At 40.9% G+C, this 15,784-nt stretch overlaps 1 protein-coding gene across 3 annotated transcripts in view; it reads left to right on the top strand.

Annotated features, from left to right (window-relative positions):
- MYO18B (myosin XVIIIB) overlaps positions 1–15,784 on the top strand; it is a 560,248-nt gene that overhangs the window by 245,960 nt on the left and 298,504 nt on the right. For all 3 annotated transcript variants that reach the window (XM_063454642.1, XM_063454641.1, XM_063454640.1), the window contains exon 22: positions 5,238–5,347. In XM_063454642.1, the coding sequence (XP_063310712.1) occupies positions 5,238–5,347 (110 nt within the window). The remainder of the gene's footprint in view (positions 1–5,237; positions 5,348–15,784) is intronic.

The following is a 15,784-nucleotide window of genomic DNA, read 5'->3' as shown; positions in this document are numbered from 1 at the left end:
TGCCCAGTGCCACCACTCATATCTGGTGTCACAATAGCTTGAATTTAAAAAAAAACAAAACTTTTTTGACTGTAATATAATAGCAGTCAGTTTCATTCACACGTGTGCGTTTCAGGGCCTGCCAGGGTACAGTGTCACACCAGTGCAACTCATATCTGGTGTACATTTAAAAAAAAAAATACAATTTTGACTGTAATAGATTGAATAGCAATTAGTTGTCTGCAAGGGTGTGTGTCAGGCCTACAGCGTCTACTCTGCCAACTTCTGCCAGTGCACAGTGCCACTCATATCTGTTGTCACAGTAGCTTGCACGCATAGTACCACTAATCGGAAAAAAAAAATTACAGGCAGAGGCAGACCACCCCGCAGGGGCCATCGTGGTCGTGGTGCTGTGATTCCCATTGGCCCTAGAATAATGCCCAGGGTTCAGAGGCCACGTACCCTGAACTCGAAAAGTTCTGAGGACATAGTTGACTGGCTAACACAGGACACCCAATCTTCTACAGCTTCCGCTCGGAACCTTGACGCACCATCCTCCTTCAGCTTAGCTTCGGGCACCTCTCAAGTTATCACTCGCCCGCCTGCCGCCACCACCAACACTAGCACCACAGGGATATGTCTCAGTCAGGCAGCATTACACACATGGACGTATGGTGTGATGATGATGATGTTGTACCCGCTGCTGCTTCCTTTGCTGAGTTGTCACGCATGCTGTGTCCACCAACAGAATGCCGTCATTGCAGAGCTCAGCAGTGTGGCATTTTTTTTGTGTGTCTGCCTCTGACAACAGCGATGCCATTTGCAACCTGTGCCAAAAGAAACTGAGTCGTGGGAAGTCCAACACCCACCTAGGTACAACTGCTTTGCGTAGGCACATGATCGCACATCACAAACGCCTATGGGATCAACACATGAGTACAAGCAGCACACAAACTCAAAGCCGCCATCCTCCTCCTGGTCCATCATCTTCAGCCACGTCAACCACTGCTGTCCTCCTTGCCCCCTCTCAACCATCCGCCACTCCGTCTCTCGCCTTGAGCAGTTCCCGCTCATCTGACCACAGTCAGGTGTCTGTCAAGGACATGTTTGAGCGTAAGAAGCCAATGTTAGAAAGTCACCCCCTTGCCCAGCGTCTGACAGCTGGCTTGTCTGAACTATTAGCCCGCCAGCTTTTACCATACAAGCTGGTGGAGTCTGAGGCGTTAAAAAAATTTGTAGCTATTGGGACACCGCAGTGGAAGGTACTCGGACGAAATGTCTTTACACGAAATGTTTTTGTCCGTGCATGGCACATGTGTGTAATCTGATCGTACAACGCTTTGTGCATAAGTACACAGGCTTACAGGACGTCCTGAAGTAGGCCAGGAAGGTGTGTGGCCATTTCAGGCGTTCCTACACAGCCATGGCGCACTTTGCAGATATCCAGCGGCAAAACAACATGCCAGTGAGGCACTTGATTTGCGACAGCCCGACACGTTGGAATTCAACACTCCTAATGTTCGACCGCCTGCTTCAACAAGAAAAAGCCATTAATGTATATTTGTATGACCGGGGTGCAAGGACAGCCTCTGGGGAGCTGGGAATTTTTTTGCCACGTTACTGGACGCTCATGCGCAATGCCTGTAGGCTCATGCGTTCTTTTGAGGAGGTGACAAACCTAGTCAGACGCACCGAAGGCACCATCAGCTACATCATACCATTTGTTTTCTTCTTGGAGCGTGCCCTGCGAAGAGTGCTGGATCAGGCCGTAGATGAGCGTGAAGAGGGAGAGTTGTGGTCACCATCACCACCAGAAACAGCCTTATCAGCATCGTCTGCTGGACCTGTGGCAACGCTGGAAGAGGATTGTGAGGAAGAGGAGTCAGAGGAGGAATGTGGCTTTGAAGAGGAGGAGGAAGACCAACCACAACAGACATCCCAGGGTGCTCGTTGTCACCTATCTGGTACCCGTGGTGTTGTACGTGGCTGGGGGGAAGAACATACCTTCATTGAGATCACTGAGGAGGAGGAACGGGAAATTAGTAGCTCGGCATCCAACCTTGTGCAAATGGGGTCTTTCTCGTATAAAGAGGCTGAAGGAGAATGACCTGTACTATGTGTCCACGCTACTAGACCCCCGGTATAAGCAGAAAGTGGCTGAAATGTTGGACCAAATTACAACAAGTCAGAAAGGATGCAGCATTTGCAAAATAAATTAAAAGTATGCTTTACACAGCGTATAAGGGTGAAGTCACAGCACAACGGGAATCTAACAGGGGAAGAGGTGAAAGTCATCCTCCTCCTCCCACGACCACGCCGGCAAGGACAGGACGCTTTAAAGACGTGTTGTTGATGGAGGACATGCTGAGCTTTTTAAGTCCTACGAATCGCCACAGCCCTTCGGGATCCACCCTCAGAGAACGACTCGACCGACAGGTAGCAGACTACCTCGCCTTAACTGCAGATATCGACACTCTGAGGAGCGATGAAGCCGTTGACTACTGGGTGTGCAGGCTTGACCTGTGGCCTGAGCTATCCCAATTTGCGATAGAACTTCTGGCCTGCCCGCTTCAAGTGTCCTGTCAGAAAGGACCTTCAGTGCAGCAGGAGGTATTGTCACTGAGAAGAGAAGTCGCCTAGGTCAAAAAAGTCTAAATTACCTCAACTTTATTAAGATGAATGAGGGATGGATCCCGAAGGGACTGACAGTGGGCGTTACATTAGACTAAAAAAGGCCTGATGAGATGAGCTGCCTTGGGCTAAAAATGGTCCACACGCTGCTGTATTTTAGCTCTGAATGCCGTGACTTATCCGCCACCAACTAGGGTTCAAGCCGCAATGTTTTAGGGCACTTTCTGCCTGGGAAACAAACATCGATTTTTCTGGCCGCTGCTACAGCAGCGGCTGCAACAATACCTAATTTTTCAGGCATGTGTACATGCCTAATTTTTTGGGCCTCTGGTGCTGCACTGTGGCTTCAAAAACCAAACCAAAAAAAGGCACATAACAGGGATTAAACTGATAGGAATAGTACTACTTAAAACACCACTCCTATCTGGTGGCACATTAGATTGCACGCGCAGTGCCCCAAATTTGAAGTAGGAGGACCGACCAAGAATCTTTTTCCATCTCCCGGTTCCTAAAATCGATGCCATATACACGTCCCCTGATAGGACGCCAGCTCGTTATTCTCTTGGGCGCCAGCTCTTTATTGTCTTTTTCACTTCACTAGGGACACTTTATTATATATATATATGGGCACTTAGACCCACTCTTTGTCGTGCACAGTGTTATTCCTAACCAGCATCTGTGATGGGAAATCAGGCAGTCATCTAAACGTTTAGATTGAAGGTGTTTAAGGAGATTAGGGCTAGTTTAGAGGATTCTTCTTAGACCTCTCTGAGTCTTTATAGCCCTTCTACCTATCCAGCATTTCTGGAAACTAGCTAAGAGAAAGGGTGGCTGTGCGTCTGTGATACATTTAACTTTATATCACCTTATTGTTACTTTATCACTCCGGTCTCCATACTCTCTGCCTATACCGATCTATTTAGAGGGAATTTCCTTGCCCCTGCCAATATTATACAATAGGTAATAGTATTACCATTATTACACAATTAGCCACTATAGGGGAATGAGTATAGTATCCCTTTGTTATTTTTTAAATGATACAATAAAGGCTTTTGTCCATTACTCAATTTACTTTAACAAAGGGTACTAACCACGGTATTAGGAAGCATTACTCTGCTTTCCCTTTCTCCCTCTATTATACACCTATGCTCACTAGGATTTGTAGGTATCACTTTATTATAGTTGTCTAACATTTTCCTATGCCAGTTTTAGATCTCCTTCTTGGGAGATTTCTTCTTTTTTCAGTTTATTAGCATACTTTCAGGGACCCTTGGTGTTGTACGTGGCTGGGTGGAGGAAGAGACCTTCAATGACATCAGTGAGGACAAGGAACTGACATGGCTAGCTTGGTATCCAACCTTGTGCAAATGGGGAGTTTGCGGTTGTGCAAATGGACTGTTTGTGGTTGTTTGCGGTGCGTTAAACGGGAAGTTTGGTCTGTCACTGTGAAGCGGGCGTAACCCTTACACTACCTGATCGATACAACATCATACAGTAGGTCCCCCCCTCATTATTTTTATGGCCCCCACCCACCGCTCATGGGTGGGGGCGGGTGGGAGGACAGTAGGTCCCCCCATTGTGATTTATGGCCCCCACCCACCGCGCAGGGCTAGGGGCCGGGGGGGAGGACAGTAGGTCCCCCCCCCCTTATCCTTATTTACTGAATATTCCCCTGTATAACAATGTTTGGCCTTTAGTGAATATTCCCTATTCTGCTCTGTGTCAGTGTGTATCAGGGTCTCTGAGGACAGGTGTCAATCCATATCTGCCAAGTGACCCTATGTAGGGGGAACAGTCCCTATTCTGCTCTGTGTCAGTGTGTATCAGGGTCCCTGAGGACAGGTGTCAATCCATATCTGCCAAGTGACCCTATGTAGGGGGAACAGTCCCTATTCTGCTCTGTGTCAGTGTGTATCAGGGTCTCTGAGGACAGGTGTCAATCCATATGTCAAGGTGTCAATATGCCATATGTCAGGTGTCTATCCATATCCATTGTGATTTAGGAATGTTAGGTGATTTATGCCCTTTATGGATTAAAACCAGACTCACATCAACTGTGTAATTTTCCATGGGAGTTTTGCCATGGATCCCCCTCTGGCATGCCACAGTCCAGGTGTTAGTCCCCTTGAAACAACCTTTCCATCACTATTGTGGCCAGAAAGAGTCCCTGTGGGTTTTAAAATTCGCCTGCCCATTGAAGTCTATGGCGGTTCGCCCTGTTCGCCGGTTCGCGAACGTTTGCGGAAGTTCGCGTTTGCCGTTCGCGAACCGAAAATTTCGTGTTCGCGACATTACTAATATATATATATATATATACACAATCATAGCCAAAACATTATCTGAACAGTTCATAAAGATAATGTAGATAGTTGATAGAGAAACAGACAGATAAATTGAGATAAAAAGGGATTGCCAGTCTAGCTCAGTCAATTGTTTTCTCACTGTCATTAAATCCAAACAGTAAGGGATGAAGAATCTTTACGTGTATCCTCCTGTCTCTTTCTCAGTTCCAAATGTCATTTATTTTTTTATCCAGTGTCACCCTTAAAATATGAGTGCAAAAGGTGTAAAGAGTAGATATATAAAACATTAATAAAATAAATCTTTTTCATTTGAATCTTTTGCAGGTTACTCTGACAGAATGGGCCTTACAGAGTTTCGACTTCGCTTCCAAGTCTTGGCATTACCAAATATGAAGAAATATATTTCCACCTATGAACCTGTGGATGAGAGAAAGGTATGACAATTTAAAAATAAATAGGTATATCAAGATTCAAAAACAAATGACCTATATATTAAGGCAGCCCAGTCATAATCTGAGGACAAGTGTGTCCTGAAACATTCTATGAGAGCTTGTAGTTCAATATTCACAAATAGTTATTGCTGCTTTTAGAAAAATGTGTTTTTTTTATATGAGATTATTTCCAAATTATTAAATATTAAATAAAATATACAGGTAGCATTGATAATAAAGGTAGCTATATAGAGCTGAACTGTTGTGCTGAGAGTACCTACACTAGGAAAGGTTCATCGGAGGAATGTCTGTCTAGGGTAATAGCAGCAGAAGATAAACATCAGGGGGAATAGGCATTTTCAGCACTTTTTCTTTACAGTGTTTTCATTAGGCTTTCATCTACTTGGGAATTTTATTGAAAAGAAGAATTAAAGGCATAGTAATTATTAAATGCAGTCAAAACCTCACAGCAAAGGAGACGACCACCTATATGATTTGATACATGTTATAGGTGGACATGAAGTACTGATTCCAAGAACATTAAAATATGTTGAATATAAAAATGTGGTCAGTTTGGCTTTTAATAACAAGTTTTAACAACATTTGTGCTCTCTGGATACATCACAGTTTAGTTCAGGAACTGTAGTAAAGTGGTGAAATGCAGATAGGGTCAGTAAATTGAATCACAGTTTACTCAGGTTTGCAGGCATGCAGGGGCAGAAGCTGGAATGATCATGGCAGAGGAATCTGGAATCATTAAATTAGGGGCCATTTCAAGCCACATCTGACAAACTGACCACATCTCATGAACTTCTAGAAACATAAGATTAAGGTGGGATTGTATAACCAATATACTTGTAGATGAAAACAAGGTGTAGTCTTAATATTGGTTCACCATAGATATTTTAGGGTAAGGCATACATTGGCACATCACCAGGTCCAGTGACACAGAGAACTGATCTGTGGTGCAGAAAACGGAGCAGATCAGATTCTAAATCATGTTGATACTGTGGGAGGGGATCATTTTAGCAACTCCAATACTAGACCTAATTGCACAGTGCTGGAAGCTTAGCACATCATGTTTACAGCCAGTCACACTGTTAGTAATACTGGGATAGTTTCTTAAATTTACAGTAAAAAGGATTAGTTCATGAGGTATACTGTGACCCCTATACATTTGCTAGGCAATCAAGAGTTTAGTAGATCTAAAGAGTGGAAAATATATTTGCTAAATATAAGGGTGATGCACATTGGTCCTAAAAAACGGTTCACTAAACCTTCCAAAAGCATTAAGTAACTCCCATTATCTCTCTCTACCATCCAACCTTACTTTCAAATGTATTGTTTAAGTTCCAAATTAAGTAACCTAGGGTTTTCTGTCAACATATGATGCGCTGCTGCAACTCTCTTCACTATTGCCAAACAGAATGTTTAAAATATAGACTGAGCCAATAAGTTTACACCTTTACGCAATTAAACTATAGCTATACACTAATTAGCCACATAATTAAAATCACCTGCCCAATATCATGTAGGTCCCATGACCCTAACCCCGGTTCACCACTGTCCTTCCTTGCACTACTTTTGGTACCAGGAACACTCCACAAGACTTGCTGTTTTCGAGATGCTCTGACCCATCACTATTCTCCCTTGTCAAAGTAACTCAAATCTTTATGCTTGCCCATTTTTCCTGCTTCCAACACATGAAATTTAAGAGCTGACTGTTCACTTGCTGTGTAATATATCCAATCCCTTTTTAGGTGCCATTGTAATTTTTACTAGTACAATCATAAACATTTAAACAATAATCTGTTAAACCCCCATCATTGATTCTGTTCTATAGGATAGAGTCACTAGCTCACTTCATTTCATTGTGAATAGAATGTAGTAGAGGTGTTTCATAATCACATACCGTAGTTAAATTGGAACAATCAAAATAAATGCATACAATAATAATTGTATTTGACAAACATAGAAAAACAGTATTTTCATAATACATAGATTATTGGAGGCTGTGGTTATCTGTAAATGGGCTATCTCATCCTGGCAGCCTATCTTAATGACATCACCCGTGGGTGAAGGAAGAAGTTCATGGTGAAGGAAGAAGTTTGTGATTTTAAAGGTGTAGAATGGTAGATAGATCGAGCACTCCCTCACTTACTTCATTGCTCTGTAAGAATGATCCTTTACTGTAAACATTGCTCCTCCGTTCACACTAAGAAGTGTGGGAACTCAGTTCCCTCTGCAAATATGGTACATAGTATGAGTTCTAATTAGTTCTCACTGGACTAGAGGGTTATACATCACAATTATACAAATACATATTATGTAATGTATAAAGGAAGCAAATTTCCAAATAGAACAATTCGCAGAAAAACATAAGAAAGTAGAATCCAGTAACTAAAGGTTATTACGTCTCATGTCGGTATTAGCTCACTAAAACCATATTAAAGGTACACATTATGAATGGCTGTATTTAAACGGTTAGCGAGATTACAAACAGCATGGGTTTATTCAGGAAGATCCCGTCAAATCAACTTAATTGATTTTTCTTAATTGAGGAAGTAAAACAGAAGACCACAGAGAGACGTGAATGTAGTTTATCTGGATTTCTGTAAGGCTTTTGATGTTAATTAAAACATTGCAATGTTTAGGCTGGAGTTCTAAAGTCATTTAATTGATAAGGCTGAGCAATAGATGTTAGAAAACATTTAGAGGAAAGCATACATGGAACACAACACAGATCCACAGATCACAGCTTTGTCTAGCATTAACTATGAAGACATAAGTCATCATTGTTAGTAAATTAGTGGCAGGGACAAATTGACAAGAAAGAATACTAATAGAAGAAATGGAAGTTGTTTATGCTAGAAGATAGTCTTGACGTTTGTTTGAAGCACAAAGTGTGAATGGTGCTGCAATAATACTTTTAACCTGCATTAAAAATAGGTTGTATGTGACTGTAACTGAATGGTTTTTGTATTTGTTTTAAAAAGCTCACTTTGGATGAATATTCTTTAATACTTCTACATTTGGATAAGGGTTACGCCATACTAGAAAGGGAACTCCAGTGTGGGTACATGTAGATATATTGGAGATACCAAAGATGTATTTAGAGAGTTGTATACAGCGTAATACGCTTCCATAGATTTAGATATGCCTTTGTCCATATCAGATTTTACTTGAGTTGTTTACGCCACTATAACTAGAATATAAAACAAAAATATAAAGTGATCGTAAATTATGCCAGGAAACCTGTTTACACATCCACCCACCTACAAATAATTTTGCACCCTTATAGAGAAAACAAATAATCACATCCAATAAAGAAGACATATTTGCAGTTTTTATTTTTATGACGATGATGGCATATGGCTTAGAGCTACAAGAGGAGCAGTAAATACTGGAATTATAATGTAAACATGTGGGAGGCCACTGGCATGGAGATAGAATTCAAGAATATTTAAAGAAATAATGTCATCTGTCAGTTTGCATGATAAAGAGACTTTAACGTTTTCAGATAAAATGTGTGAACCTCATTAAATATAAATAATATAATATAATATATAAAAACCTCATTAAATATAAATAATATAATATATAAATAACCTAATTAAATATAAATAATATAATCACGCTCCTGTATTATTTTTGTTTATCAATTCTTTACTTTTCAAAGAAACAATAATGAATTATAGTAAATAACGTTACAACATGGGTTGTATAAAGATGTAAGTGGAACCTGAGGTCACATTTCTGTGCCACTAAACCTAAAAGCTATTTCAACAGAAGGGAGAAAAAGTTAATATTTTTGAAGCTGCAATTTGTTTACATTTAGGAAATATACATTTTCACATCTAGTTGGGTTTTGCAGGACTAGATTTTGGAAGAAGAGATTTGTTTTTTAACCAGTATAGTCATTACCCTCAAGGGGAGTAAAAGATTCACTTGGTATTTGACATAGGCATAGAACTAGTTACAAGCATGGAAGAAATAGACAGAAGAGTAATGTTGTTCTTGGGGATAATTTCCTATGGTGCTTTCAATTTGGTTTATCCATGGTACAATAACGTTTTTGCCTCTCCTCTTTCTTTGTTGAATATGGGCTAGAGAAGTGTGAAACACATGTGTGGTGTTGTTTTTCCTTTATTGTGTGCACTTGTCTGGTTATCCTATCCTTAGCATGCATACTGCAACAGGTTATTGGCCCTTCAAGGGATGCTGGAAACCAACGGAGACATACGATTTATGGGAGACAAAGTTCTAGGGACATTTGCAGTTGAGGAATCTCAGAGTAAACTGTATGATACCAATGATGAAGATGAAGAAAAGTATAAGAATGAGGAAGGATATGCTGAGTTAATTAAATTTCTAAATTATAAAAGTTGATTGTTATCAAGAGGATGATGGGAAAAAAGTGCTTGAAAAAGTGTTTCAGATTATTATGCAAGCAAAGAAAAGCCCCAAATAGTTGGTTAAAGCACCAAGCTAATGTTCCTTCAAAAGGGTTTAAATGAAGTGTGACAGACTATGTTATATGTGTAAAGACAGTCATTACAGTATTAAGAAATGTGTGAGCGATCTGAACTGAGGGATTGCTGATTGTGGTGATACTGACAGGTTTGCCTGAATTGTTTCGCCATCCATATTACGCAAGGTGATGGAAAAGTACTTTTAGTAGATCAAAACACAATTGATGAGTTTAAAATATAATGAGAAATGCTGTGCTAGCTCAAATAACTATGGAGTGATAAAGATTTAAAATGAATGATCACTCTAACATTGCCTGTTACAAATGCAGCCAAAGAGGGCACAGGGCTCGAGCAAGCAAGCAGTCAAAATAGCGTCCAGAAACGGTGGTATAATAGCCCGACACACAGAGATGCAGACGGTAGGCACAAAAACAGAGATAATGTTAAACAAGCAGCAGATAATGATGAAAACAGACACTCATGAGTCTTTCAAATCAAAAATTGCCAACTTGATTAGCTAAAACAAAAATGGTAATTGGGCAACAAAGGGTCAACATTCCACATTGAAAGTTGTAAAAGTTTTGCTAACACCTTTAGGCCAAAGCAGTGGTGAAGGGGACCACAAGGACGCTGCCCTGAGTGCAAAATTCTTAGGTGTGCAAAATTTTAAAAGAAAAAAAAGAAATTATTAATAAATACACGCCATTGCTCTCATGCAGAAAATTTCCCAATGTTTGAACATTCTACACAACTCAACATGACGGGGCGAATAAACATTGCCACGTAACATTTGACAGTATTTTTCTTGCTAATTACCGCCATATTGTCCTCATGTAAGCCTTACCAGTGAATTAAATAATGCCTATTAATAGCGGGATTTCTCATTTGTAGATACAGCCGGCTCTCTCAATACTTGGGAAACCTAAAAAAAACAACTTTTTGTTACAGCTAAACATGCTATGCTTGAAATGTACAATTTCTATGAGTTATCTTACAAGAAGTGTATTCAAGACCTGAATGTAGAAGTATACAGTAATGCCGATTAAGCCCCTGATATGAATAATAGAAGAAGCATTATTGGGTATTGCTTTAGGCTAAAAGATAAGGGTCCATTGATTGCATGGAAGACCAAGAAACGTCTATAGTAGGTTTGTTCTTGTGTGAAGTTGAATACATGGATTTAGTAGTGACAGCACAAAAAAAATTGTACCTAATACAATTACTCAGGGGAATGGACAATGAATGTCAATATGAACTAGTTTAAGACTTTGGAGATAGTTATAGAGTAATAGGTCTTTCAAGGATATGAATATCAAAGCATATGAATATCAAATACCCCGTCCAATCAGTGATTAATGGCCCTTGATTACTGCCCAACCAATAGGATGATAGCAGATACCATGATGAAGCCCACACAAGGCTGAAGCTAGAAAAGTTCGAGTTATTTGTTTCGAATTTAAATGTCTTAAAAAAAAATATTATATCTGTTGTGAATAACACATGTAAAAGCAAGTGGGGGTATTTGGGATATTATCCCAAGGTGCCCTCAATGTGTTCCTTTGTCTGTGTAACATTAAGTTTCTATCCCACCTCTTCCCATGTTGAGTGTGAAAGGTGAAGCGCTAGACACGTTTGTGGTGTTCCTACATTCATGCAGATTGTAACACATCAATTAAACAGATAGAGCTAGTGAATTGGTAAGACAAACAAATTATTTGTGCTAACTTAAAGTTGCTTATCTGTAGCCTAATTGATTGGAGAGAAGATCAAAAGATCCCCTCTTAGTATATCTTGCTGCAGTGACTTCTATCCATGACGTATTCATCTCCATTCCCTGAACTTTCTTGTACAAACTGAAACATGTCTCTCTGCCTTTGATACTTCAACCCGTGCCTCACTATACTTTGGTGATCTTCCGTTTACCTACAGCCCAACAGTCTGACTGTAAGGTTGAAAGTGTAGGATTTCTGCTTTCACCTCACTGCTCTTTCAAACCTCTACCCACCCCCCTTCCATCTCTTTGTCCTTCTTTGAAATTCACTCAACTTGTCTGTTAAAACCAATATCTGCAGACATAGCCATTATCTATCAACCCCCACCCCCCTCGGTTTCCCTCTTCTCTTCCTTGACTATTTTGCTGCCTGGCTTCCCTACTTCCTTTTAAGTTATATTCAATTGCTAATTCTGCAGGATTTCAACATTCCCATTAACGCACGCTTGACCTCAGTAGCATTTGAACTTCTTCCTATTACATCCTACATTGGGCTGATCTCCATATAGCTGGCAATACTGTCAATCTTATTTTTTACTGAAACATGTACAGTCTCTAATCTTATTTCCCCTCTCAGATCAGTAGCTCTTATCATTTTTTTTGGAGAGCCTCCTCACCCAACATCCTTAGTATAACCCACCTTAACACAGAAGGAACCTGAAATCTATTGACCTCCAGCAACTCTCAGCTGATGTCTTTTCTGAGCTCTCATCCATCCGTACATTCACATGTCCCACTCTAGCTATCTCCTAGTATAATGCAACTCTCACCTCTGCCTTCGATGCTGCAGCCCTGCTCCAAACATGCGCCTAAAGGAAGATGTGCCTCCAACTGTGGCACACTAAGTCATCCCGCTACCTGCAGAGTTGCTCTCATTTAGCTGAACACTACCCAAACTAACCTTTCAGCCTGTTAGTTTTGCCTGTTTCTTTACTAACAAGATTAAACAGTTAAGGAAAGAAGTGTTTGCCTTTTGTTCCTATTTCTCTCAACTGCTCATGGATCGTACCTTCCCTACTCTTCAGGCCTTCTTCTCGGCTACTGACCATGAGGTGGCTGCACTTCTCTTCTCCTCATGTCCCACCACTTGACTGCTTGATCCTGTCACTTCCCACATTATCAGATCTTTCTCCCCTTGTCTTGTACCATCCTTTATGCACATCTTCAACTGATATTTCTTGTCTGGTGTTGCTCCCCTTAAGCATGCTACTGTTGTACTGTTGTAAAAAAAAAAAAAAAAACATTTCTAGATCAGTCTTTCCCTTACAACTATCATCCCATAACCCTGCTCCCTTTTTACTCAAAGCTTCTAGAATGACTTGCTTAATCAATTCCAGTTCCTTCTCCAAACCATTCCATACCTCGGTGTCTGTGACCTCTCGTGGTTCTCCTCCTATGTTCGTTTTGTGTCTCCTTTTCCAATGACTCCTCCACCCCTTGTCCTGACTTAGTTGGAGTCATCCAGCGCTCTGTTCTTGTTCTCTATTTATACTGGCTCTCTTGACAAACTCAATAATTCCTTTGGATTCTCCTACCACCTGTACACCTGATGACACCCAGATATATATATCTTCTCCACTGATCTCTCCCCCGCTGTCCTAAAGTGTGTTATCATATACCTTTTCTCAATCTCTGACTGTATGTCCTCTCACTTTCTGAAACTCAATCTCTCTAAAACTGAGCCTTTTTTTCCTTCTCATAATACTGATCCTCCTCTTACTTTCCCTGCAAATTGATGGTATCTGTATCAGTCCGTTCTTGCAAGCTCGCAGTCTTGGTGTTATATTTGATCCTGGCCTCATCTTTGCACCTCATATCCAGTATGTTGCTAAGACCTGTCGATTCCATCTTAAAAACATTGCTTGAATCTGTCCCTTTCTTATGCAAGATGCTGCCAAGGGACTTTTTCATGCTTTGATAATCTCTGATGGATTACTTTAATTCTCTTCTAGCTGGTCTCCCCAGAAATCGTACTGTAATGAATACTGCCACCAGGCTGATATTTCTCACTTGTTCTCCTCCGATACCTTGTCCCACTGTCAACCCCCCCCTCCCCCCCCGGATACTCCCAATACAGTAAAACTGCACATTTTAGAGTGGCCATTTATTGTGGCCAGATCAACAACTATAGAACAGGTAAACACCAGAGCAAAATGATAGAATAACCAGCTAAAGTTAAGTGGTGAGACCAAATGCAACTACCATAACCACTGTATCACTGAATAAAAATAACCACCACCTTGGGTTAAAGTAAATACAAATAATGGGTACCTACTGAATTAAATCGCTAGTGAAATCAGGACTCAGAGGAAACGGAATCGAGGATGAGAGTAGTAAAAAGATAAGTATATATTCAGTTGTAAAAATGTAGGAGAATAATTAAATAGTGGTATCTCTTAAATGTAAATTACCTGATACATTTAAGAGATACCACTATTTAATTATTCTCCTACATGTTCACAACTGAATATATACTTATCTTTATAGTACTCTCGTCCTCGATTCCGTTTCCACTGTGTCCTGATTTCACTATTGATTTAATTCAGTAGGTACCCATTATTTTTATTGTGGCCAGCCTAACACACATCTGTGCAATAATCATGCTGTCTAATCTGTATCTTGATATGCCTCACCTGTGAGGTGGATGGATTATCTCGGCAAAGGAGAAGTGCTCACTAACACAGATTTAGACAGATTTGTCAATATTTGAGAGAAATATGCCTTTTGTATACATAGAAAAAGTCTTAGATCTTTGAGTTTAGCGCAGTGGTAGTCAACCCTTTTCTAACTACCGCCCACTAATGCATCTTTTTGGTTGAAAAATTTTCCTTACCGCCCACCAGTTTTCGCGCAAGTGCAGAATATTTTTTTCGAAAGGAGGGTGTTTTAAAAAAAAATAAATGTACGTTCATTTATCTTTTTATTTCCAATTAATGCATGTTTATAATGTTTTTAACTTTATAAAGTTTAATGAGAAAACAATAAAGTAAATTGAAATTACCTTTACTAGTGATTAATGAGATCCTTGAGGTTGATGCTGCAAGACTAAATATTTGATATCTGGTTCGATTTTCGTAAGGAACAAACGAAAGTCTCCTCTTTCGGTGATATTCAGACGACTTCTCTGTTTGCGCATAATAGGATTTCTCATCTGTGCGTCATCTCCCCTCTTCTCCCTCAATTCCCCTCCCCACTTTTTTTTTACCTTTTTTTAACCTTCCTTATAGCAATGCCCAGTAGGAAGACTGAGCTAGGTATCCCACTATAACAGACTGGCACACAGGGCCGCCATCAGGGCATGACAACCGTGACAATTGTCACGGGCCCGGCGGCCCTGGGGGGCCCTGGCCCGGGCCCCACGTGTATCAGCGGTACTGCCGCCGGTGCATCTGCACCGGGGCCCACATGCTTATGGGGCCCATCAGGTGGCCCAAGCATTTAGGGCCACCTGATTTATTATCTTCAGGGGCCCGGTCAGCTCTGTAATAGCGCGACCGGGCCCCTTTAAAAAAAAAATGCAGCCGGAAGCAAGTGCTGCTGGGAGGAAGTGACGTCCGGTCACTTCCTCCCAGTTTACTCCGCGCGGGAAGGAGGAGAGAAAGGCCGCGAGGAGAGGCAGCCGACTAACATCATCCCAAGCCACCCTCCTGCGACGAAATGGTAAGGAAGAGAGGAGGGTGGCTGAAAATGAGGTGTATGTGTGTATGCCAGTGTGTGTGTGTGTATGTATGCCAATGTGTGTGTATGTCAGTGTATGTGTGTGTGTATGTCAGTGTATGTGTATGTCAGTGTATGTGTATGCCAGTGTATGTGTATGCCAGTGTATGTGTATGCCTGTGTATGCCAGTGTATGTGTGTATGCCAGTGTGTGTATGTCAGTGTATGTATGCCAGTGTATGTGTATGCCAGTGTATGTGTATGTCAGTGTATGTATGTATGCCAGTGTATGTGTATACCAGTGTATGTATGCCAGTGTATGTATGCCAGTGTATGTGTATGTCGGTGTATGTGTGTGTATGTGTGTATGCCAGTGTGTGTATGTATGCCAGTGTATGTGTGTATGCCTACGTATGTATTCCTACGTATGTATGCCTGTGTGTGTATGCCTGTGTGTGTATATGCCAGTGTATGTGTATGCCAGTGTATGTGTATGCCAGTGTATGTGTATGCCAGTGTATGTCAGTGTATGTGTATGCC

This window comes from Pelobates fuscus, chromosome 5, assembly GCF_036172605.1.
Source record: "Pelobates fuscus isolate aPelFus1 chromosome 5, aPelFus1.pri, whole genome shotgun sequence".
NCBI lineage: Eukaryota > Metazoa > Chordata > Amphibia > Anura > Pelobatidae > Pelobates > Pelobates fuscus.
This window is presented reverse-complemented; position numbering and strand designations above follow the sequence as displayed.